The following is a 25,000-nucleotide window of genomic DNA, read 5'->3' as shown; positions in this document are numbered from 1 at the left end:
GTTCCCCCTGATCAGAATAAGGTACGCTCAATAGATTTCATTACAAGACATCCATACATGACTCTCAGTGAAACGTGTACAAATGTGTAGCGTCAAACCCATCAGTTTTGTTTCTTACACGCGCTCCTGAACTTTCAACATGTCCACCTTGGTTTCCAACAGTCCTTTTATTATTATCATCATCATCATTCTTTCTTCTGATTTGGTATATTTCCACTCGGTTTAAAGACAACACGTAACTCCAGTGAAACACAGTAGAAAACTGTTTGCCTCCCCCTCATCAGCAGCACCTGACCTGAATTACAACTGCCCTTGTGTAGTACCCTAGCGGCAATTCAAAGAAAACCAAAACCAAAGCAAACCTGACTCCTACACATGCATTTACAAAAAATCAATGCTGCATTTATTTCGGTGATCAAAATGTTCATAATTTCTAACGACACTTGATCCAAATGCACCCCATATTATTGTAATGTAAGTTTCAGTGGGCGCACGGGCAGAATATCTTGCCCTCCAGTCAGAACCCGAAAAAAAACAACCAGTAGGCAACGACTTATAAAAAAAAAACACTTTATTGCACAATCAATAATAAAACATTATGGCCAAAGTCCCCTATGATAAAACCAGCTGTCCAGCATGAGTAACACAAGCAGCGGTACTTAGCTGACCCAGATGATGTGACCCCCCTCCCCGGGGTCTGAGCTTCCAACGCCGTCCAACGCCCCGGGGTGCAGCTTGCGAGGACGGCGGGTAAATCCACAGCGTAAGTCCAACTGCCAGAGTCCGTGGCGGCAGATATCGGCGTGGTCTTGGCGTCCACTATGCCCAGCCCTCGCTACCTAAAGAAGGTGACAAGCCTTCCCTCCTAACGCTGGAACGCTGTACGCCTGTTTAACTGTCTTCGTCGCCGGCAGCCCTAACCGACTGCGAACGACCCCACCCCCCAGAGTCCGATGCCACAATAACAGGTCGACCACGCGCACATCTCCATAGACCTGTCACCCTTTTATCCTCCCCGGCCTCGTTATCCATAACGAGGACCAGTCGGCGTCCAATCACCACACTTAGAGCCCGGCAGCTTCCGTCTTCTGTCCATCACACTATTTAGTTGGTTAAGTTTAGCTCTACATTACCAGCATTCATCTGAAGTGGAGGTAAATCTTTAGTGATGCTTTATTAAAGGGGCATCATGTAGAAACGAAGTTAAAGTGACATCCTGTGGTAAAATTTGGTCACTGCAACTACTTTAAAAAACTGGAGCTTTTTGCTGTTGTCAGATTACAACTGTCGGCGCTGCAGTTTTAGCTCGCGGGACACATGGCAACCCCACACACACTGATGGTAAATAGTAGTTATGTCCAGGTGTGCACATAAGTGGTCCGCAGGTGCGCTGTCAAAATAAACAATGCGCACCTGAAAAAAAAGCTCCAGCACGCATTTGCGCACCTCAGATTTTGTGGAGGAAGGAAGACATTTCTGGAGCGTTTTAAAGATGTCCAAGAGGCAAGCTCCATTAAGTAATTATTTTAGTGTTCCTCCGCCTCCCAAAAAACGTCAGACTGAGTCGGAACCGCAAAAGAAAAGAGTATACGCGGAGAAGGGGCTGCAGGAGGTGGCTGGCTTCAAACAAACGATGAACGCACAGAGATGTGGTGCAGATCACGCCGTGAGAATCCCTCCTTGGCAGACAAAAACAGCGCCTTTTACAAAAACTTCAGTCATCCAGCGTCAGATAACCATACTAACAGCAGAGAACGTCAGAAAGTTGTCCTCTGCTGTGTGTGAACTGGAGGAAGCCAGTCAGGAATCTAGTTTGGAGGATGATGAGTCTGTAGAAATCAAATCAACTTTATTTATACAGCAATGTCATACAAAAAATGCAACTCAAAGTGCGTCACAGATTAAAATGGCCCCATAGATCCCATATTCCCATCCCAGCCCCCCTCCCCAAGTATAAAACTATTAACAATTACACTTCCCCTCCCGCACCCAACTTCCAAAGTGGACACACACACACACACACACACACACACACACACACACACACACACACACACACACACGTGAACAACAGAGGAAACAATAGGCTGAGTTCAGATGGGTCAGGTAATGGACGACACATCATCAGTGGAGCCATCTGCCCTGACAGCAACAGATCCACGGCAGCAGCAGCCAAGAGACCAGCCCATCAAAAATGTCTGAAACATTAGACTCTTGAGATTTTCTCACTGTAAAAATTTCACTCTATTCTTACATACTGCACCTTTAAGAAAACCCTCAGCAATGGTTTCCTTCACTTTTAGTTCTATGAAACGATGGAGAGGTGTCTTCTGGTGGCTCAGTGTGCTCTAAAGTTGGATCACAGCAGCACTCCCAACCTAGACCAGCCATCTGTGCTGGGCTTGACTCCACAGCAGGTGATGGAGTTAATGCCGCCTGAGGAGGTAAGATACAGGACATTAGTTTGTTCTAGGGATGTAAGAAAATGTCGATTTAGTTGTTTGACACCCCCAATTATAATAAATGTCTACAGGTGAGATCAAACAAGACAGATGAGAATTGCCCTTAAGCTGTTTAACGTGGACCAAGCATTTTAGGTCACACACAGGTGTAGTTTAGGGTCTCTGTCTATACACCTTATCCTCCCTTGCTCATCCCCTTCCAAAGTATTCTGAAGGCTTCATTTCTGGTTTTTCATTTTTTGAAAAGTGAGGCAGAAAGAGGTGTTGTCTGGCGAACCGCATGGTACACATGGAAGGGGCTGGGTGGAGTCAACACCTCCTTACTTGCTAGGCATGTTGATATGCTTACATTTTTGCATTGCAATGCAACTTCTCTGAAGCTATAAGACATTTTAGGTGATAACATGTTGTTTCTCTGCTATTGAGCTGCTTTCTAATAACGTTGTGTTTAATAAAGTAAAGGAAGGAGAGAAAAAACGTTTCCCTAGCAGTTTTTAAAAATGTCCCCATGTAATCCGATTAATCGATTAATCGTGGCTAGACCCCATCCGATTAATCGATTATCCAAATGATCGTTTGTTGCAGCCCTAGTGAGGGGGTTATGCGGTGGTGAGCTGGGACGAGCACGTGCAGGGAGAGGAGTGTGCGCTGTGCCAAAGCTGTAGCGCATCAATAATCTGCGCTCCCACACAGGAGCAGTTCTCAGTTCTGGTCTTAACTGGACCACCGGATAACTTAGTTTTTTTTTTTCTTTACCAGTGTGTTGTTGATCTGCTGCTGTGTTTGGATCATGGTTCTATTTGATAGCTCAGTTTGGTCCAGACTTCATCTGTCAGACAGATGGACCAGCGTTGAACTCGAGAAGACTTTGGTCTACAGAGGAGTTCACGGTGGACTGATGGGGTTTTTCTAAAGCCTGATTTATGCTTCTCCGTCTGCGTCAGTGCGTAGACACGCAACGCCATTATCCGTCCTTGCGTAGGGCTCCGGCAGGCACACAAGTACGTACCAAGTCGAGCCCACTTTTTAAACATCCGTCGAACAAGACGGATTACGCAAGCTTGTGATTGGTCAGGACGCCGCTGTTGTCTACAGCGCCGCCATTGCAAAGAGAGCCGAGGATAACTAGCGGCAGACACGGAGAAGCTTGAAAAATACCTCGCGAAAAAACTCTAAAATTATGAACGTTTCATCCTCCCGTGACTGGAGGAGTGAAAAGATGCGCAGCAAGCGTTTTATTTGTGGACGGAAATGACTGGAAACGTGGGTTTAGAGGTGGGGAGCGCATGAAGAGGTGGGAGAATGAGAGACTAATATGTCTGTGTTAAAAGTCTCTTATATACACAAAAACACAATATAAACACACGATCTTGGACCGATACATGACAGGATACCACAGAACAGCGCTACGCCCTCTGGTGTCCTGGTGGGCAATTGCTTTGCAACACTCTCCAGGAGACGAAGAAGTATGAGAGCAAAACGCTTCCGTCAATCCGTGCGTGTCTGTCCCTTGCGGAGCTGACGGAGAAGCAAGAACCAGGCTTAACAGCACAGCTCATCCAGCATGGGTTAACACAGCTCAACTCAGGGTGCTTGGTTTTCCCTGCCAACCAACTCTAACTCAGGCAACTGCAGATCAGAGACGTTCTTTGATGCGTCGTTGATAAAAATGTCCGTGTCAGTGAGTCAGAGCGAGTTCTTGTCTGCAGTTTGTGGTTTTCAGGAAGTGTTTTTTATGTTGCCAAGTTGGGAGAAGCACGTTGGTTAGTATGTCCTTAAACACGTTAGTAATGTCCAACGTGTCACACGCTGCTCCTGTATGCTCCGGAGAAACAAACTGATGAAACTCCTGCTTTACTAGAGGAGCTGATGATGAAGGGGTAGTTGATACACCTGACCAGCAAATCCTGGCTCATGCGGAAACTCTTCGCTTTTATGAAGTGTTTGTTTGTTTGTTTATTTATTTATTTTCGGCCGCTTATCCAGGGTCGGGTCTTAGGGGCAGTAGCCTAAGCAGAGAGGCCCAGACTTCCCTCTCCCCAGACACTTGGGCCAGCTCCTCCAGGGGAATCCCAAGGCGTTCCCTGGCCAGCCGAGAGACATAGTCCCTCCAGCGTGTCCTGGGTCTTTAGGCCTCCTCCCGGTTGGACGTGCCTGGAAAACCTCACCAGGGAGGCGTCCAGGAGGCATCCTGACCAGATGTCTGAGCCACCTCAACTGGCTCCTCTCGATGTGGAGGAGCAGCGGGTCTACTCCGAGCCCCTCCTGGATGACAGAGCTTCTCACCCCAGTGAGAGCCCAGCCATCCTGCGGAGAAAACTCATTTCGGCCGCTTGCACCTGCGAGCTTGTTCTTTCAGCCGCTACCCAAAGCTCATGACCATAGGTGAGGGTAGGAACGTAAATGGAGAGCTTTGCCTTCTGGCTCGGCTCTCTTTTTACCACGTCAGATCGGTACAACGCCCGCGTCGCTGCAGATGCAGCACCAATCCACCTATCGGTCTCACGCTCCATCTTTCCCTCACTTGTGAACAAGACCCAGAGATACTTAAACTCCTCCCCTTTTATGAACTGAAACAGGCAAATGTTTTCCCCCACAGCTGTGCAGCACTTTGTGGAAATGACAGTTGTTCAGATAAGTCCTCGTTTATAGTCTTTGTGCTTGTGTTGTATTTGTCTTCCGTAGAATGTACAAAGAATGAAAGCTTCTCTTCCCAGACACGTGGAGAGACATCTGAAGGAAAAGTGTCTCAGCCTCCTCTCCTACTACCAGCCCGAATGGGGTAAAGCTGATTCATCTGTCACTTCCTGCCAAATAAAGGTTTAAATCGTTGACTCTGTTGACACGGTGACCAGGATGCTGTTTTGTCTCAGAACACGAGAGTGAAGGTCTGAAGAGCAACAAGCTGGTTCATCTATCGGGCTTGTTGAACGAGGAGAAGAGAAGATCAGAAACTCTGAAGGAGACGAGTCGGGAAAACACCGTCATGTTGCAACGACAGACCCAGCTCTACCTCTCTGTAGGTACTCATGAGTGTTTATGATTAGTCCTGTTGGTTCTGCGTCGTATGAGAAATCATAATCACACATTTACTGCATTTGTGAGAATGAACACTTTATCAGGTACACCATCATGTTAGTACCAGCTAGGAACTCTTCTGCTTTCAGAACCATCGTATCCGTGATGTGGCTCTCCTGTTCCACCACATCCCAAAGGTTCTGGGCTTGATTAAGGTCTGGTGACTATGGAGGCCAAAGGAGTCCATCGTCATGTTCTAGAAACTAGATTGAGATGGTCGGAGCTTTGTGACATGGTGCATTTTCCTGCTGGAAGCCGTCATCAGAAGATAGTTTCACTGTGATTAGATATTTTTAAGCAAGCAGTTGAACAGGTGTTCCTGCAGTGAACCCTACTCCCTGGTTTAGCGACTGCATTTGCAGCCTGAAGCACCAGTGCAGAAAAATTGAGCGTTTGTGGAAGAAAACCCATCTCCACGTCCATCTGCTGCACCTAAAGGATCTTCTGACATCCTTTAACTCTGCAGTCAGAGATGCGAGGGTTTCCTATTTCTCCAACCTGGTGTCCCAGAGCAAAGGGAACCCCAAGGTGCTGTTTAACACCATCAGCAGCATCGTCTCTCCTGCCTCTCCTACAGCCTCCATCCACTCTGTTGCAGACTGTGAGAACTTTCTGTCTTTCTTTGTGGACAAAGTCAATAAGGTTAGATCTAGCATCTCTCCTTCAGCCTTATCGCTGCCTCTCCCGACTCCAACCAGGCCCATCATCCTAGATAGCTTTGCTCCTGTTTCTTTGCCTGAGTTAACCAAACTAGTTAACTCTATGAAGACCTCTGCATGTCCCCTCCACATCTTACCCTCATCTTTGTTTAAAAGTGCTTTTCAGTCCATCGGTCCCAGCGTGCTCTCTATAATTAATGCTTCTCTGGTGTCTGATCAGGTTCCTGCTTACTTTAAGAACGCTGTAATCCACCCGCTTCTTAAAAAACCGAGTCTCGACCCTTCTCTCCATAGCAGCTTCAGACCCAGATCTAAACTTCCGTTCATCTCCAAGATCTTGGAAAAGGTTGTGGCTAAACAACTCACAGCTGCTCTTGATGAACATAACATCTATGATAGCTTCCAGTCAGGTTTTCGTAGAGCTCATTCTACTGAAACAGCTCTTCTTAGGGTCTCTAATGACCTTCTGACTCACAGTGATGCAGGGGACTGTTCTGTTCTGGTCCTGCTGGACCTGACTGCAGCCTTTGACACTGTTGACCATCACCAGCTACTGGAGAGGCTGAGAGACTGGGTGGGCCTATCAGGATCTGCTCTGGAGTGGTTCTCCTCTTATCTCTCTGAGCGCTCCTTTTCTGTGGCCGTCTCCAAGTTTAGGTCCTCCACCACCTCCCTTACCCATGGTGTCCCACAAGGTTCTGTGCTGGGGCCTCTACTCTTCTTCCTCTATCTGCTTCCTCTTCAGCACATCCTGAGCTCCTTCAAAGGAATCTCCTACCATCTTTAAGCAGATGACATCCAACTGTACATCTCCTTTAAGCCCCATGAGATGTCTAAGCTGCAGCTGTTACACACCTGCTTAGACTCTATCAAAACCTGGATGGTGGGAGCTTTCTTCAGCTGAATGAAGATAAGACTGAGATCCTCATCTGTGCCCCAGACAAGCTGGTTCCCAAAGTCAGAGACTCTCTTGGTCAGCTTGCTTCTCACACCACACTGGCAGGAATCTTGGCGTGACCTTTGACCCAGCTCTCACCCTGGATTCTCATGTCAGTTCTCTTGTTGGCTCCTCCTTCTTCCATCTCAGGAACGTTGCTAAGCTGAGTCTCATTCTGTCCCGCTCTGAACGCTGTACCAACCTTACGTGTTGTTGGAGCTGGATACTGTTAGAAAATCTATATAACAAAAGAAGAAACGACAGACGTTCGTTGATCTACAGCCTGAATTTGAAGCCATATAGAAGTTATGTGTGCTTCTAGACTTGTGTTTATTATGTTTTTATTTATTTTTACTAACCAGGAGATGATGAAGTGCCTTCAGCTTCTCCAGACTCTCATCTTGGACCACCGGTTGAAGATCCAGACAGACCTGGACAAGAAGAAATTAGATTACTTTGAAAGCAAATGTGAATTAGTCTTACAGAAAATAAAGTGAGTACTTTCCCTTCTTTTTACGTTTCCCCTTTCAGAGATATTTGACAGGAAAATACGTCAAATAAAGTCCAGTTATTAGATTTGTTTTCCTGGGAGCTAAAAATGTTTGACATGTTTTTGTTTAAATAAGAATCTGCATGAGTTCAGTAAACAGACTGACAATAACATGCAACAGCACCAATCAACAAAAACAGTATGACCACCGGCACATGTGGTGAGACGGACTCTCACTCATTCATCACATCACTGTTCAAAGTAAATGAAGGATTATCCGACCTGATGTTCCGAGCCTTTAATTCAATTCAAATTCAATTCAAAAATACTTTATTAATCCCAGAGGGAAACTGATTGCTGTAGTAGCTCAGAATAATAATAATAATCAAGTCATCAGAGAGTTGTTGTATATTACAATGGCTGTTGGCAGGAAGGATCTCCAGTAGCGGTCAGTGTTGCAGCCAAACTGAAGAAGCCTCTGACTGAAGACACTCTTCCGTTGTCGGACAGTCTTGTGAAGAGAATGCTCAGGGTTGTCCATCATTTTCTTGATTCTCTGGAGAATCCTTCTTTGCATCATCTCCTCCAGCGGTTCTGAAACTGCCGAAACTCTGGCTGAGTCCTTGAACGGGCTTGGAGTTCCTCCATCTTGTTGGCCAGTGATCTCAAATTGCCCATAATGATCGATGGAAGAGATGGTTTGAATTTCCTCTTTCTCTGTCTCCGTTTTGCTCCCGCTCTGCACCCACGCTTCTTGCGTTTTAGCTCATTTGGGATTTGTGGCTTCAGTTGAGGTATTATTTCAGCCTTTCCAACGTTAATCAGCTGCTCCCGATTGTAAACCAGCTTGTTGCCATGGTTACACATCATAACAAAATGCTCAAAAAGTGAGATAACCTAAAAAAAATAGCAGTAAAAATCCTCCAAGCTTCACAGCACCAGAAACAGAAAAGTAAAATGTCCAACAAATACAGTTTTTCTTGAGAAACTAGAAGCAAAAAGGCCAAAGAAAAGGCAAAACTTACATATAGTCAACAGAGCTACTCCAACATGCAGCCGCCCAGAGCAGCGCCGTTCCGGAAAAATGCAGTGGCTCGAGAAAATAAAATAATTGTATTCTCGACTTATAGTCATTACTAGTGGATCAGCAGCGACTCCTGTGATTGAGACGTCCCACAGGTGTTCAAGGTATCCGCGAGTCCTTAAAAAGTCTTAAATATGCTTTTCCAGGTTTAAGGCCTTAAAAATGACAAAATATCCTTAAATACAGTTTCCAGAAGTCTTAAATTACCAAAGACCCAATAAACAAGATTCTTTTATTTCTATAAAATTTTCATGAATTTCTAGTTGGTGTTCAGCATTTTTTGTATACGATGTTGGCGTAAGCGGAACCGTACACGTTCAGCTGGTTGAAAGGGGGCTATTTTTAGATGAGCACGTTAGCTGGTTAAGCTAGTGGGAGCTTGCGCCATGGGGAAGTGCAGTTTTAATGGTAACTGGATGGCTAATCCCACGTTTGCGACGTGGTTAGCACCGGTTCCAGGCAATAGCTGGAAATTAGTTTAAATTTAATTAAACCCAAAAAAAAGCCAAAATTTGGTCAAAGTGGCCTTAAAAAAGGTCTTAAAAGTCTTAAATTTGGCTCCTTTAAACCTGCAGATACCCTGTTACAGATATGAGGGTGAGGAGTTCTGGAGGTCGCGGTGGTGAATGGGTTGGTGTGTTTTTATACTTCTGTCTGTCGCAGAACGATGAAGGGTGTAGCTTGGTCCATCCTGTGAATCTGAAACTAAATAAACGCTGCTAGTAGTTGCTCTGGTCAGCATGGTCATCCCCAGTGATGTGGAAGCACCAAGTTGTGGAGAGGCGAGCGGACGCTGCTGTCCACTTCCATCCTGCCGTGGACAGCAGCGTTGACATTCTGGAAAGAGGAGGTTGGCGGTTTGAAGGAGGAGAAAAGCAGGCATCGTTGTCCAAAGAGAAGAAAACACAGTCAACAGAAAACTATTTCTCAGGTTGTCCGGTTGTTGTGATCTAGTTGGTGTCAAAGACAGACGGGACCTGTCGACTGATGCGGTATTTAATCATGAACGTTATGCTTCCATGTCATGTTTCTTCTTCCTTTAAAGAACTGAAATGGTGGAAATTCAGCTGGACACCTACACCACCGAGACCATTTCTACTCACAGAAAGATAAGGTAAGAAATGTTCTCTTCTGCTACCGTGCTGTTTTATAACCAGCAGCACTTTCCACAAATAACAGTTTTAACTATTTCTGTGACAGGGAGAAGCTGGGATCCGAGCTGAAGGCCGGTAAAGAGGAGAAGCAGGCCGCTGAGTTGAGTCTGTCATCCTTTGAGATTTTGGGAAGAGAATTCCAGACGCTGGCTGATGAGTACTGCAGACTACGGCAGGAGATAGACATGAAGACGTGGGCTCTGAAGGAGCTGACCCAGAACAATGATGCATAAACACATGCTAGCCTCGATATCTGCAGCTAAACCATGTGGGAACTTTTGACCACAAGAATTATAGATTGTACAGTATTGTGACTTCTACCTTAGAATAAATCCAGTATTAATAAAGGACCCATGTGTTTGTTTCTATACCATGGTAACTATAGGAGCCATGGCTGACCTGTGACTAGAAGGTGGGACCTGCAGGCCACATGTCAGAGTTCTTCCAAAAGACAGCAGCCTGCTCGGGGGATGGGATGGGTAACATACAGAGAAATTTCCCCAGGATGATTAGTGAAACAGCATTTTTAAAAACGTTACGTATCTTCTGCATTTATCAGTATAAAAACAGATTTTTACTCATAATCACCAGTGTTCTGAAGCTCAAAGTTCAGGATTTATCTCTGAAATAGCTTTTAGTTTTCACCCAGCTGCTGTTGGAGTCTGGATGGCTGTTGGGAAGTGAAAGCAGGTGTGTTGTTACCATAGTCACCCTAATGAATCATAAAATCATACGTAAACATTTGTAGAATTTCAAGTGGGAGCTACATTTAAATCTCTTCATTGGTATTTTCGTTCTTTACACGAATGTAAACTTGGGCTGCCTTTGTGCAGTTTGCGTAACAATCCACTAGATGGCAGTGTGCAAACAACTTTTGGTTTATTAGTTCCTAATCAGTTTGTTTAGTATTATAACCTAACAAGCAGCCTCCGCCATCACTCGTGTGTAATCGAAGCTTTCAGCAGAGTCAGTCCGTAAAAATGACTTATGTTATTCTCTTTCACATCCTTTCCCATTGACGAGCTTTGTCATAGACGTCCTCTTTGCCGAGAACCGGAAGTGAGTGAGAGTGAAGCATCTCGCGATGTTAGCGCTCTTTGGTCTCGTCTCGAGAACCGGAAGTGAGTGAGAGTGAAGCATCTCGCGATGTTAGCGCTCTTTGGTCTCGTCTCGTCTCCACATCGACACCATCCGCATCAGCAGCTGCTGCAGCTGCGGCCCCGCCTCGGCTCACATCTGTCAGCCAGCACACCGAACCGCTGCTCGGGCCACCGGAGCGGCATGCCCACACTCACAGCGGCTCCAGAGAAGTGGTTCTTAGTCGGAGGGGCGCCATGTCGGAGGTTCGGAAATTCACCAAGCGGTTGAGTAAACCAGGGACGGCGGCTGAAGTCCGGCAGAGCGTGTCGGAAGCGGTGAAGAGTACCGTGGAGCTTGTGGTGAGCGAGTCTGCTTAGTTAACGGAATAGAAACTAGCTAGTTAGCCTGCTAACTCACCTTCTTCTGCTTTCACGGGGAAAACGAGCTAGATTTACTTCCTCTGCATGTCATGTCGAAGATGAGCGCATCACTGCGGGTTTTATTCTCCGTGGAGCCGAGCTCCGCATCCCCGGCTTGCTGCTGCGTGCTCTGCCTGCGTGACTGACGGTCCCTGGCTCACATGGTCTTCTTTTGTGTACTGGCGGATTGGACAGCTGCAGCGTGGCTCCTGTCTCAGTCCTGCTCAGAATCCACACACAGCTCAGAGGAAGTCTACTCTGGGTCTGCTGGTGCGGAGGCACTGGGAGGCTGTGGAACTGGTGGTGTCCCATCATGTGATTGGGATTAGATGCAGTGGCGTGTGTGTGTGTGTGTGTGTGTGTGTGTGTGTGTGTGTGTGTGTGTGTGTGTGTGTGTGTGTGTACACATTCTAACTTGTTTCAGTGACTTTAACACATCTTTGGGTATTGCTGGTAGGACTGGGTTAGCTTAGTTTAATCTCAAGTCTCATGATCTCTAGAGTGACGCACTCGGCGTCCCAGTGCAACAACCTTGTGATGGGGATGAGTTTGTTTCTGTTTTTGCAGCCACGCAGGACATTTGTGTGTCTGTGCTCTGCAGATGCGGGGTTGCTGCTCATTTCCATCCATCTATCTTCTGAACCCGCTTTGCCCACGCTGGGTTGGGGGGGTGGGGGTGGGGGGGGGGGGGGGTGCCTGGTGCCTATCTCCAGCGGTCAATGGGCAGTTAGGCGGGGTAGAGAGCCAGTCCATCGCAGGGCAACACAGAGACACACAGGACAATCATGCACACACACACACCTAAGGACTATTTAGACAGACCAATCAACCTAACAGTCATGTTTTTGGACTGTGGGAGGAAGCCGGAGAACCCGGCAACATGCAAACTCCATGCAGAAAGATCCCAGGCCGGGAAGCGAACCCAGGACCTTCTCGCTGCAAGGCAACAGCTCTAACCACTGCACCACTGTGCAGCACTGCTCATTTCCTGTTTGGAAACAATCCCTATTTTGTGAAGGGTGGCAGACCCATGCTGCTTTCACATGCGGGACTCCCTCAGGCAATTTCTTCATCTCTGATTTTGCTTTCATATCCCAAATATTTGATTTATTTAATCAGAGAGTTTGCATCAAGTATCCGAGGGTCTCCAGCTATGCCTCCTTGGGAAAGTCTGTCTTTGACCAATTGTTGACCCTCATCCAGGCTTTCATGCTGTTAGAGCAGATCTTCTCCTTTCCTGAGTGTTTGAGGTGATGTTAGGAATGTGGTTCTCTGCTCCACTCGTGTTAATATTATTAATCTGACCCTTTTCTTACAGTTTGTGTTGATGGATTAAGAGGCAGACGTTGTTTTTGTTTTCGTTTTGAAAAAGGAAATGACCATTTGAAATGAAAGTTTTGGGAAGTGTTACGTCCTCTGTTGGTGGATGAGGAGAAGGACGGGGAGTAACGCAGAGGCAAGTGTTTCAGGTGTGGAAATTGTAAACGTTGAATTTATTAAAAGGATTTTAAAATGACAAAAAGCTCCAAATCTAAAGTACTTAAAACACATTGTTAAAATGGCCAAGGGTTTACGTTTAAAACAGACATCCGAATGCTCCCAAATATTCACAATCAAAGTCCACTGACTTACATGCAAGTTTGGGAGCCAAGAGGAAACCAGCACTCTGGTCCCTCGTCTGTTAAAACCCTCTAAAAGCTCTTAAGCTTCACTAAGCTGAAAGAACTAAAACCCATTTAAAAGCCATTAAAACACAAACAGATCCAGTCTCTCCCTTTTATGCTGCTCAGGAGGTGATCAGCCCAGGTGAGTGTGCAGGTAGGAGGAGGAGGAGGCAATGCACTGATATCCTCTGCAGAGTCAGCTTTCTGGGACAAAACAGCAACAGCTGTAACAGAAGTAAAAGAATGAAACATTTCTGTTGACAACTCAGAAACACTGCCGTGTTAGTCTCCTGTGTGGGACAGATGTGGCGACTAGGGCTGCAACAAACAATCATTTGGATAATCGATGAATCGGATGGGGTCTCGACACGATTAATCGATTAATCGGATTACATGGGGACAGTTTTAAAAACTGCTAGGGAAACGTTTTTTCTCTCCTTCCTTCACTTTATTAAACATAACATTATTAGAAAGCAGCTCAATAGCAGAGAAACAACATGTTATCACCTAAAATGTCTTATAGCTTCAGAGAAGTTGCATTGCAATGCAAAAATGTAAGCATATCAACATGCATAGCAAGTAAGGAAGTGTTGACTCCACCCAGCCCCTTCCATGTGTACCATGCGGTTCGCCAGACAACACCTCTTTCTGCCTCACTTTTCAAAAAATGAAAAACCAGAAATGAAGCCTTCAGAATACTTTGGAAGGGGATGAGCAAGGGAGGATAAGGTGTATAGACAGAGAACCTAAGCTACACCTGTGTGTGACCTAAAACGCTTGGTCCACGTTAAACAGCTTAAGGGCAATTCTCATCTGTCTTGTTTGATCTCACCTGTAGACATTTATTATAATTGGGGATGTCAAACAACTAATTTTTAAATGTAATTAAACATAGGCTGTGAATTAATCAAAATTAATCACTATTTCCAAAAATGACTGAAAAAATACCAAATAAAACAAAAAATAATGGATGCCGCCCTCCTTGTGATGATGCCCTGGACAACCGCCATAAAGTCGCATCAAGAAATGCTGCTGATCATTCCAATGATCCCAAATAGACTCACATTAGGCCACATGAAAGCAACTGAACCCAAAAACACATTAACCAGTATATAACTGCACTCTCACACAACACGCCTGCAGCAACAGTTAGGACTCCTCCCTCCCTTTTAAAAGCGTTTTCGCTCATCAAAGGGGGGGGGGGGTAGAAGAGTTGTGCGACACAACGAATCGATGACGCAATTCGGTGCCAACACTTTTAATAATCGATTTTTATCGATTTTATCGATTAGTTGTTGCAGCCCTAGTGGCGACGTGTTGTTCCCGCCTTTGCTATGTTGCTGTACTGAATGTTATTCGTGAGTGTTTTAACCGTTGGCTCTCTCTGCTGCACTAGTGTGTCTATCTTGATTAAAACGACTTTAATTTGGAGTTAGTTTAATAGTGTGAATCAGGTCCTTCACATAAAGCCAGCCCAGTATAACCACGGGTTCTAATCAGTGACAACAGCCTGGTTAGTCTGTCAAGTAAAAGTCTCTCAAACTCAACATCTGTTTACCTCCAAGAGCCTTCTGAGACAAACCCCACTAACCACAGAGGGGTAGTGTAGCCAGGGTTGTCAGTGCCTTACCTTCTGTAGACGACAGTCAGAGCTGTTGCAGGTTGCCATACGCGAGTTGAACTGATGGCTAATCTGGCAGGAGCATAACTTGTTAAATGTATGACACAAAGGACTAAGTTGAAGGCAGAAGGGGTCCAGCTGTACCCAATAAAGGGGCAGATGAAGGAGAACCAGGAAGCTGAAGAATAAACTCCATCTCTGAGTCTCCCAGTCTGACACAGCCCAGTTCTGATCAGAATAAATCAGCTGCAGGAAGCCTCACACTTCTTCCTCACATCTTTTGTGGGAAAGCTACAAAACAAAACATGAGATTTGCAAATTAGCGTCTACACAGCATTGTAGAAAAGAGGTCAATGCTATTTTCTTCATTCTCTTGTCTTATTCCTGCTCTTCTGTTTATTTCTTCCTTAAATATTATTAGAACCTTTCTTTAACCTAAAACTGGATTTCTGATGATAATGAACCAAAACTCTTAAGGGTGGAACCAGAAAACGTCTCTTCAGCATGCTAGCATGTTAGCTAACTCTCCAGTCAGAGAGGAGGGTCAGAGACCAGGAAGATTTGTTTGGTTTCTACAGCAGCATTCTTGTTTCAGCTGTAATATCAGTCTGTGTTTAGGAATAAACATTAATAAAGTCTCATTTGGCTTCACCGTCAAGGAAACAGCAGCGGTTGCATGCAGCTAACGTTAGCTGGCTAGGAGGTGCTGCTGGTGGACACAAATACAGTACAGCAAATAGGGATGGGTACCTTTGACATTTGAATCGATTCGGTATCAATTCCCGGTACCTAGGAATCGATACCGGTACTTAACGGTACCAATTTTCGATACTTTTGAGTGTTTAATATTTTAATTCCCTTCTATAATAAAATATATATTTTTCTCAATATATAACCATATTTGATAAATATCACGATAAATAACATACAACTGTTTGAATTTTAACATCGTCCTTGTAGTTTTATAAGCTGATAATTAAACTGAAGCAAACATCTTTACTGTGAACTAAATTTACTGTGTATCTTCATTCCTTTTGCTGTCTTTTTTACTTTGTTTTTTCCTACTGGGAAGTTAGAATTTCCGAAGAGAAAGCGAACGCACCATTAGCTGATAACAATGGCGGCAATGGAAGCTAACATATCAAGCTAACGTTATCTTAAACAGTTTATTTAGCTGCTGGAGCAGATTAAAACGATGATGCCTCACACTTAGATCGTTGTGGCTGGTTTCATCTTCACCCAATCACCCGTCGCATTTAGTAAAGTGAAGCCAAACTTTAGAGCACGTTCATGTTCTTCTAGTCGGAAATTCTGTGTTCCGAATAGAAAGCGAACGCACCATTAGTGAAACGGAAGCTAACAAATCAAGCTAACGTTATCTTAAACATTTTATTTACCTACCGGAGCAGATTAAGATGAGGATGTCTCACTTAGATCGTTGTCGCTGATTTCATCATCACCCAGGTACCCATCACATTTAGTGAAGTGGACCCAAGCTTTAGCGTGCGTTCTTTCTACCATGCTGCTCTGTTTACAACTGGCTCGCAGCGACTGACAACATTACGCTCTTGCGCAGCTGTCTTGGCAAGTTCTCGTTATGAAGGACGGGTACCGAAACGAGGCACCATTTCAAATGATGTGAATTGGTGCTCGGTCGGTACTATGGAATTCAGTCGGTACCTTAAAAAGTACCGAATTCGGTACCCATCGCTAACAGCAAAGTTATATTTACTAAATACAAACAACAAAAATGTAATTCCCCGAGCTCTGGTCTCAATAGTTCGCCGTTTAGAGAAGGAATAATCCACACAGAGCTCAGGCGTGCTGCTAAGGTTCGTGTCTGCCGGAAGCTCGACCGATCTAAGATGGCGACCACATTTCCGGCATCCGAGCGGCCAACAGGGAGTTTATCCATATATATATATATATATATATATATATATATATATATATATATATATGTCTGTGGCGTGAACCACCAACATCACGGTGTGAGCGTGTGGGGGCAGGCTGACCCAACCAAGACCAGGCCGGACCAGATGTGAAAGTACCGTCATTGACCGGGTTTGAGTGTTTTACTTCCAGACTCTTGGTTGGGAGAATGTGTTGGACCTGATTAATGTGTATTTGTTGGGTCGTCTAGCATCTTGGTTTGATTGTTTCACAATTAGCCAGCAACTCCCGATCTTCTTTCCTGTTGTGTTGAAGCAGAACTAGCTCTCATCGGTCAGTCCCTCTCTCTTCCTCTCGCCATCTCTGTGATGCGAGTGCTGTTGCACTGCAGTGCTGCTAGTGCTGTGGTTGTTGCACATGACAGGAAGTGTTGCAGCTGTGTGTGATGCTTTTAGCAGACCTGTCAGAGCTGGCTCAACGCTCATTTCTGTGTCTAAAGGTTGCCAGAGTTTAGTTTACTCCTACTCATTCCTCCCACAATGAATTTATGATGCAAACTTTAGTTTGAGATTTAAGCTTTATGTGGAGAGTCGGGTGGAATAATCTGCAGAAAACTTGTTCCTGTATCTGCCTGATTTTCAGGCCTAATGACAGGTTGGAAAACTTTTCAAAGGAAAATATTTTCCATGAGCAGCTTGTGCACAGTGTGGTTTTGAAGACCTTAGGCATGACTGAATTATTTTTTTGAAACAAAAAAAGTAGATTGACAGAAGTTGCAGCTTCACGGTTGGAAAAATCCTGTAGTTGTAGTTGTTGGGTTAGTTTCATCTGATTTGTTTTATCGATAGAGCACTTCACATTTGTAACGGAATGAAATGACTGTTTTCCACCAAAAGTCATTTCCCCCTCTCCTCTGACACAGAACTAGTCTGCATGAGATATGGCCTCAAGGTCTCATGCATCTGTTATAAACTGCTTCTTTCCAGCTCAAGAGAAGAATGGAGAATGGACTCTCTCCTTTTAACAAATCAAATAACTCTATTTTAATAAAGCTAATCAAACAAAGTGTTAGTCAATAATTGGATGTGACCAATCTGTGAAATCAAAATATTAATTACTTTATTATAATCCTATAGAATATAATAAGTAATATGACTTTAAATGTTTCCACTAGGACTGATCTCGCGTAGCGTTAAGACATGACACATTGCTTTCACTGATCCAATCAGAATCTGCCAGATCTGACGGAGGCGTGGTTTTGGTGGTGTTTGGTAAATCTGTCATCTTTTCATTCGACCATAAACCAAAACATCCGAGTATAAAACTATGCCCACGTCATCTTTAACGCCAGTTCAAAGCGTTCTAGAGAAGTTGTCGGAGTGGCCAATCCGTAACTTTCCTCTTCAGCCGAAAGAACCAACGACAAGCTGGATAAAATCTGTTGCTGTTCCACCTGCTGCTACGGTTCCTTTCAGAATAAAAGCTGAACCATCACGACCCAGGTTTGGATCTTGCTAGATGCCAACAAAACTGTCGTGACCCGGAAGTATCTCAAGACTGGTCTGCTCCAGGCAGAAGGTGCTATATCAAATACAGGCCCTTTACCATTTTACCATTTGAGGTCACTAGGGCTGCAACAACGAATCGATAAATTCGATGAAAATCGATTACTAAAAGCGTTAACAACGAATTGCGTCATCGATTCGTTGTGTTGCGCAACTCTTCCAAAAGCCCCCCCCCACGCCCCGGCCGCCGTAGCGCACAGACCGGAAGCAAGTCAGATCAGCGCGAGGGAGAGCCGGCAGGTGTTCGGAAGAGGAACATGGCAGAAGCAGCGAGACCCAAAAAAGTAAAAACTTCTAAAGTTTGGGAGCATTTTCAGTTAAATCAGGCGAAGACATTCGTTACCTGCAACGTTTGTAGGTCAGACTTATCATGGCACGGGAGTACTACAGTGATGATGCAGCATCTTAAACGCAAGCATGCCGAATCATCAGCGAGGAAGGAGAGAGCTCTGTGTTCGGGTAAGTTAAAAACTTTTTAAAAGTGATTCACCCAAGCCCCGGATTATTACACAGGCTAGACATGCCCTAAGCTCGTTAAAAAAAGTCAATAAAATCGTAAACGCGACGATATTAGATAAACGGGGGGGGGGGAACTTGCGCTGCTGCAAACCGGTTCCGCCGTCACATTCCTGCAGAAACTGGTTATCACACCGGGGCCAGACTACTAACATGTGGCTTTACAACCACAATGTCCTCAGAAGCGAAAACGCTTTTAAAAGGGAGGGAGGAGTCCTAACTCTCGCTGCAGGCGTGTTGTGTGAGAGTGCAGTTATATACTGGTTAATGTATTTTTGGGTTCAGTTGCTTTCATGTGGCCTAATGTGAGTCTATTAGGGATCACTGGAATGATCAGCAGCATTTCTTAATGTGACTTTATGGCAGTTGCCCAGGGCATCATCGCAAGGAGGATGGCATTCATTTACTTTTGTTTTATTTGGTATTTTTTTCAGTCATTTTTGGAAATAGTGATTAATTTTGATTAATTCACAGCCTATGTTTAATTACATTTAAAAATTAGTTGTTTGACAACCCCAGTTATAATAAATGTCTACAGATGAGATCAAACAAAACAGATGTTTAACTTGGACCAAGCATTTTAGGTCACAGATAGATGTAGCTTAGGGTCTCTGTCTATACACCTTATACAGGGTGTCCGCGGGGTTTTAAAAAGTATTAAAAAGTGATAAATAAAAATAGTCAAATTTAAGGCCATTAAAAGTGTTAAATTTGGTCTCAGAGGTATTATTTTTTCCAAGTTAGGTATTATTTTTTTCAGACTATCAGGTGTCGTATTCTGAACATCGACATAGAAATATATTCCGAATGAAATGTTTTGAACGATTATAAAAATAAAACAAGCCGATTATTTGCTCCTCCCACTTGAGCTGCCCTGAGTTACAAATGAAGCGCTCCGTTGCCAACTTAGCGACTTTGACGCTATTTCCAACAGCTTTTCAGACCCCTTCTTGACTTTTTAAATCTTAAAAGTACCTAGCGAACACCTCAGAAACATCTCTGGTAACCCTTAGCTACTTTCTGGATAACTATCGTCGACATTTCCTGCTGCAGGTTAGCTAAACACTCCGCCTGCGCTCCGGACCGTTCTTCAGGACATTAGGAAAGGGAATGATGTAGTGATGTGTCAGTCGCTAAAGAAACGGCTCTCGGAGCCGGCTTCTTGTTGGAGTAACCAGAGTGAGTGACACACACACCGCACCTGCGGACTCCTGAGCCACTAAAAACGGCTAAGTGTGCGTGTGCGGCCCGCTAAACACACATGCAGCTTGCCCCGATTGCTGTGAGACCGGGTTGGGGGTGGGGGGGTGCAGCTGTGGTTGGGACAATTATTACATTAACTGATGGACTTGTAAATAAATAGTTTATAAATAAGGTAGAAATAAGTTCCTCACGCTGATAACTAATAACTAATCTCTCTGAGGACACTGTGCTGGTGTATTCTCCTACAGCACCTTGACATGACTAAATAAATGTTATGCAACATTTTGTGAACATCAATTTATTTGCATTTATTTGTTATAAATGCCACTGTATAATTCTTGCTGTCAGTATTTGCAAGATATTGGTATTTGGGTCTGTACTGGTTAGACTTAAATGAGTTAAACCAAGGTCTACAGCCCTTGGGTCATAAACTATGAGCTATAAGTATATTGGTCTTTTTATACTGGGAATCAGGAGTTCTTTTAGTGATCATCTTGTTTCTTGTTTATTTTTGCCCTGATTGTGCCCTGAGCAGTTTTATGACTGAATAAAAATAAATTAAAAAAATCTACATAAATTGAAAAATCGTCTTAAATAATCGAGATCTCAATTTCAGTCACAATAATCGTGATTATTGTTTTTGCCATAATTGAGCAGCCCTACTTTAGCATATCCGGTCACATAATGATGACGTCATATTCAGTGGTCGTTCTGCATCATTTCAGGCCCCGTGGTCAACTGTCTGAACCGCTGAAAAGAAGTGCCTGGCATATTTTCTAAGTAAAATAAATATGTGCAATACGTTGTCAACATCAGTGAGTCTCTAAGTCTATGCTTTTTGTATGTTATATATGTTAAAATATGTGTAAATAGGTCGCTGATTAACACTTGCAATTTAGTGTTGTGATGGTTTTAAAAAAATTCTGAAGGTAGTAAAAAAAAGTATTAAAAAGTAGTAAATTTTACTTAAGGATTGCTGTATATACCCTGTTATAAGACAATTTAGGTGGTGGCATGTTGTTTTTCTGCTATTGAACTGTTTTCTAATAATGTTGTGTTCAATAAAGTGAAGGAAGGAGAGAAATAACGTTTCCCTAGCAGTTTTTAACAATGTCCCCATGTAATCCGATTAATCGATTAATCGTGTCGAGACCCCATCCGGTTCATCGATTATCCAAATAATCGTTTGTTGCAGCCCTAGAGGTCACTGCTCATTAATTACACCGAGCACCTTCAGATTCCCAACCAGCATTTGTTTTGTCTCGACTGAGCTGCACAGTTTTGTGGCATCTGTTTAATATTGTAGAAGTGGCGATTCCTCTATCAGACCTTTTATCTGATATAAATCTGAGTATCTTAAATATGTTTGCAGAGGGTGAACGTCCCTTTGAGTCTCGTGTTGTTTTTAATTTTTCTAAACTAACGTCCTAAACTAGCAGCTTTAAAGGTGAAACTAGTTTCTACATTTTGAACATGGAGCTCACAGAGAGTCCTTGGTTGTTTGTCTCCTTGAGCCCATCACCAGCATGGCTGCCATAAAACTGTAGACCTGTCAGATATTTTAGAAACTAAATATTCTGTCGACATGTTTATGAATGAGCTGTTCCTACATCTATTAAGAGCTGCTCTCACTGTCTGTGTGATCGGTGCGTGCTGTTATGCCCGTGTCTTTATCTTCTTCTAAAGGTCAATCACATTTTTATGAACTAAAAAGCATTTTAGAACATTCTGTCTTTTTTGGCCTTTTTCCTCTGCCTCTGCTTCTCTGATTGAGAATGCTTGTTTTATTGTAAAGACTTATTCTGACCACAGGGAATTCATTTTTCATCATCAGTGGTTTGTACAAAGAGGATGACGTTGCTGTAGATAACTGTCCAAATAAATAAGATCAATGTGCTATGTAGAGTCGGATAGTTTAACAACCCTCAGTTCTTTTGAAATTACATCAAGGGTTTATTTAGTTATCAAATTATTTGTGTAATTTGATAAATTGTTTTTCCCGTACAATAAATACAATGAGTGAGCATTATAGAGCCAGAAATGTGTCAACATACTGAATTAATACAAATCATGGATAAATATCTTGTATTTGACATCATTATTTAAAAAGTTTCTAAAAAAAAACATACATTTCTCTAAAACAGCTATGTCATCAGCAAAGATGTAAAGCTGATCGACTAATATCTTGGATTCAATTGGTTTTGCTCAAAGAATTACATAGCTCCGCCCACTCCTGCCATCATACATTAGACCTTCACTCTCAGGGACCTGCTGGGGGTGTAGGGACTGAGAAGATCACCAATGTAAGATGGTGCTTGTCCATGTAAGGCCCTATAGACCAGAACCAGGATCTTGAAATGAACCCTGAAGTTGACTGGCAGCCAGTGAAGCTGGAGGAGAAGCGGGGTGATGTGGGTGTGTTTGGAGGACTTGGTCAGAAGCCGAGCACAGGCGTTCTGAACCACCTGTAGACGGTTCAGGGATGTTCTGCTCAGACACGTGAAAAGAGAGTTACAGTAGTCTAAGCGTGAGGAGATGAAGGTGTGGAGAACTGTCTCAAGTTCAGAGCGGGACAGAATGGGACTCAGCTTAGCAACGTTCCTGAGGTGGAAGAAGGAAGAGCCAACAAGAGAACTGACATGAGAATCCAGGGTGAGAGCTGGGTCAAAGGTCACACCCAGATTCCTGACAGAAGGTTTGGTGTGGGAAGCAAGCTGACCAAGAGAGTCTCTGACTTTGGGAACCAGCTTGTCTGGGGCACAGATGACAAATAACCTTTACATTTACATGGCCTTCTCCAACACTCCGCCTTATATCTATCTTTGGGCTGCATGGTGGTACAGCTGTTAGCACTGTTGCCTCGCAGCACGAAGGTTGCAGGTTCGAAACTCGGCTGCGGCCTTTCTGCGTGGAGTTGCGTGTTCTCCCCATGCATGCGTGGGTTTCCTCCGGATTCCCCGTCAGATCACTACATGCCCTATAGGTTATAGATTGTAAGTCGCTTTGGATAAAAGTGTCTGCTAAATAAATAAACATAAACATATAGCAAACGTTTACTGACTGACGTTATGAACTGAACTGTATTGGGAGATTTACTTTGTTAAGCGCTTTAAGACGACTTGTGATTTGGCACTGTAAGATGAATTGAATCCCTTCAGATTTTTTCTGGTTGCAACATGTAGGAATTAAAATGTGTAGGACCAAAGACAGGTCCCTGTGGAACTTCATCTTATAGCCAGGGATGTGTATTGTTGAAATTCTGGCGATACGATACATATCACGATACAGGGAGACGATACGATATATCACGATATATTGCAATACATCCAGTCAGACGTTACAAGCAATTTTTTTTTACTCAATTTATTGTAAGAATGCTCAATGAACAGTCCAAACTGATACGTAACATGTTTAACATGAGGTATCTGACCCATGATGGAGGGATTTATATTTCAATGGTGGAAACAAAACCCGTTGCACACTGCTGCCAACTAGTGGGTGGCAATTGAATTGCACAAAACGAAAAGAAAATACACAAATGTTTGCATGTAAATTCTTTCAAAGATTAGATACATGGCTTTTGAATATTGATGTAATAAACGCAGGAAAAAATATCACGATATATTGCCATATTGATATTTCCGATACACGGTTTTTGAATATCGATATAATATTGCTGGAAAAAATATCACGATATATTGCCATATTGATATTTTCTTACATCCCTACTTATAGCTGTTACTTTTATACTAGTATATGTTCTACGTGTGCTTTAAACCAAATAAAAATGGATAACAAAACGTTTGTGAAATTCTGAAGAATGTTTTGAGTTGACGTCTGTGTAGAAGTTAATCATGGGGGATTAGAAGGTGTGTTGTAGCGTAGGATCCAGTTACAGGAATGGCATGTCTTGTTTACATCCTTCAACACTGTTGAGAGTTTTACCTCCGTCATGTTAGCATTTTTAAATCACGCTTGAAAACTCACTACTTCAACCTAGCTTATATAACATAATTATGACCATCACTGACATCTGCATTGTTTAAAAATGGACTTTACAATATCAACTTCCGTACTATTGAGGTTCTTTTTTTTAATGTTTTTCTAATTTTTATTCTCCCTGTGTCTTATTGACTTTTAGCTGTTATTTTTGGTATTTTTGTTGTATTTCCTTTATATCTTTTATCTGTGTTCGACATGTTTGTATACCGCCGGTTAGATTAACTAACATTTTAAGTGTACAGCGCCTTGTTTGGTTGTAATGCCTTGTGAATGCGCTTTATAAATAAAATTGGATTGGATTGGATGTTTGTGTATGAAGCCATTTCCTGTTGACTCTGTGCCTGCTGCCGTTCCTGCAGCTGTGTTAGTTCCTCCATAGCAATGCCAACTAATTAGGAAATACTCTGTAGGAAATGTAATAAACACAAATGCTGCAATGTTGACTATGTGACCTAACTTTTCAGTTCCTAATGCCCCCCCCCCCCCCCCAACAGCCTGAGAAATTATTCGAAAGTGTTTTTATTGAAAATAAATCTGGAAGAACTGATTTATTCTCACACCTAATCCTCTAACCCTCCAATCCATAGATGATTATTTTTAAAATTTCTTGAATTAAATTGCGGGCAGCAGTACGTCAACAGGTTGAGCGGGTTGTCCAGTAATCGTAAGGTTGCAGGTTCGATCCCGGCTTCGGACAGAGAATGCTGCTGTTGTGTCCTTGGGCAAGACACTTAACCCACCTTGCCTGCTGGGGGTGGTCGGAGGGTCCGGTGGCGCCAGTGCTCGGCAGCCTCGCCTCTGTCAGTGCGCCCCAGGGCAGCTGTGGCTACATCGTAGCTCATCCCCACCAGTGTGTGAATGGATGAATTTTGGAGTCCTTACTCTGAGGCGCTATACAAGTGCGGGCCATTTATCATTTATTTTTTAAATATCTCATTAATCGACACGGATCTCCAAAAACAAGTCACTCCATGTCAGAATCGTTACGAGAGTCTCGGTGCATCATTTGGTCCGAGAGTAAAGCCGAGGATTTCCACCACTTGGTAAACATTTACTTCAGGAGCTTTAGCAGAGTGCTTAGAGCCTCTGAGCGCTGTAGCACTTGCACAAAAACACGACCAAGTGCCAGGTGGAGCACCACTGGCTCTCTGCTGCTGAACGCGGTCAGCCTCC

At 43.7% G+C, this 25,000-nt stretch overlaps 2 protein-coding genes and 1 long non-coding RNA gene across 7 annotated transcripts in view; 2 read left to right on the top strand and 1 right to left on the bottom strand.

Annotated features, from left to right (window-relative positions):
- haus4 (HAUS augmin-like complex, subunit 4) overlaps positions 1–10,214 on the top strand; it is a 12,067-nt gene extending 1,853 nt beyond the window's left edge. The window contains exons 3-9 of one of the 2 annotated variants that reach the window (XM_054736441.2): positions 1–21; positions 2,304–2,444; positions 5,148–5,244; positions 5,318–5,481; positions 7,499–7,629; positions 9,756–9,824; positions 9,911–10,214. The exon at positions 1–21 is cut by the window's left edge and continues 111 nt beyond it. In XM_054736441.2, coding sequence (XP_054592416.1) covers positions 1–21; positions 2,304–2,444; positions 5,148–5,244; positions 5,318–5,481; positions 7,499–7,629; positions 9,756–9,824; positions 9,911–10,097 — 810 coding nt within the window. In that variant the 3' untranslated portion in view covers positions 10,098–10,214. The remainder of the gene's footprint in view (positions 22–2,303; positions 2,445–5,147; positions 5,245–5,317; positions 5,482–7,498; positions 7,630–9,755; positions 9,825–9,910) is intronic. The other variant, XM_054736447.2, reaches the window with a different exon arrangement.
- On the bottom strand, positions 7,238–11,498 carry LOC139068920 (uncharacterized). The gene is made up of 3 exons (XR_011520168.1): positions 11,362–11,498; positions 7,496–7,567; positions 7,238–7,374 (listed from the first exon to the last, which is right to left on the bottom strand). It is a non-coding gene; the product is annotated as an uncharacterized lncRNA (long non-coding RNA).
- The window catches only part of dock11 (dedicator of cytokinesis 11), a 129,646-nt gene continuing 115,644 nt past the window's right edge, over positions 10,999–25,000 (top strand). For 3 of the 4 annotated variants that reach the window (XM_054736303.2, XM_054736311.2, XM_054736313.2), the window contains exon 1: positions 11,065–11,303. In XM_054736303.2, coding sequence (XP_054592278.1) covers positions 11,199–11,303 — 105 coding nt within the window. In that variant the 5' untranslated portion in view covers positions 11,065–11,198. Of the gene's footprint in view, positions 11,304–25,000 lie in introns of all 4 variants that reach the window. The other variant, XM_054736296.2, reaches the window with a different exon arrangement.

This window comes from Nothobranchius furzeri, chromosome 3, assembly GCF_043380555.1.
Source record: "Nothobranchius furzeri strain GRZ-AD chromosome 3, NfurGRZ-RIMD1, whole genome shotgun sequence".
Taxonomy (NCBI): Eukaryota; Metazoa; Chordata; class Actinopteri; order Cyprinodontiformes; family Nothobranchiidae; genus Nothobranchius; species Nothobranchius furzeri.
Note: the sequence above shows the minus strand (reverse complement) of the source record. Positions and strands in the feature narration are given on the sequence as shown.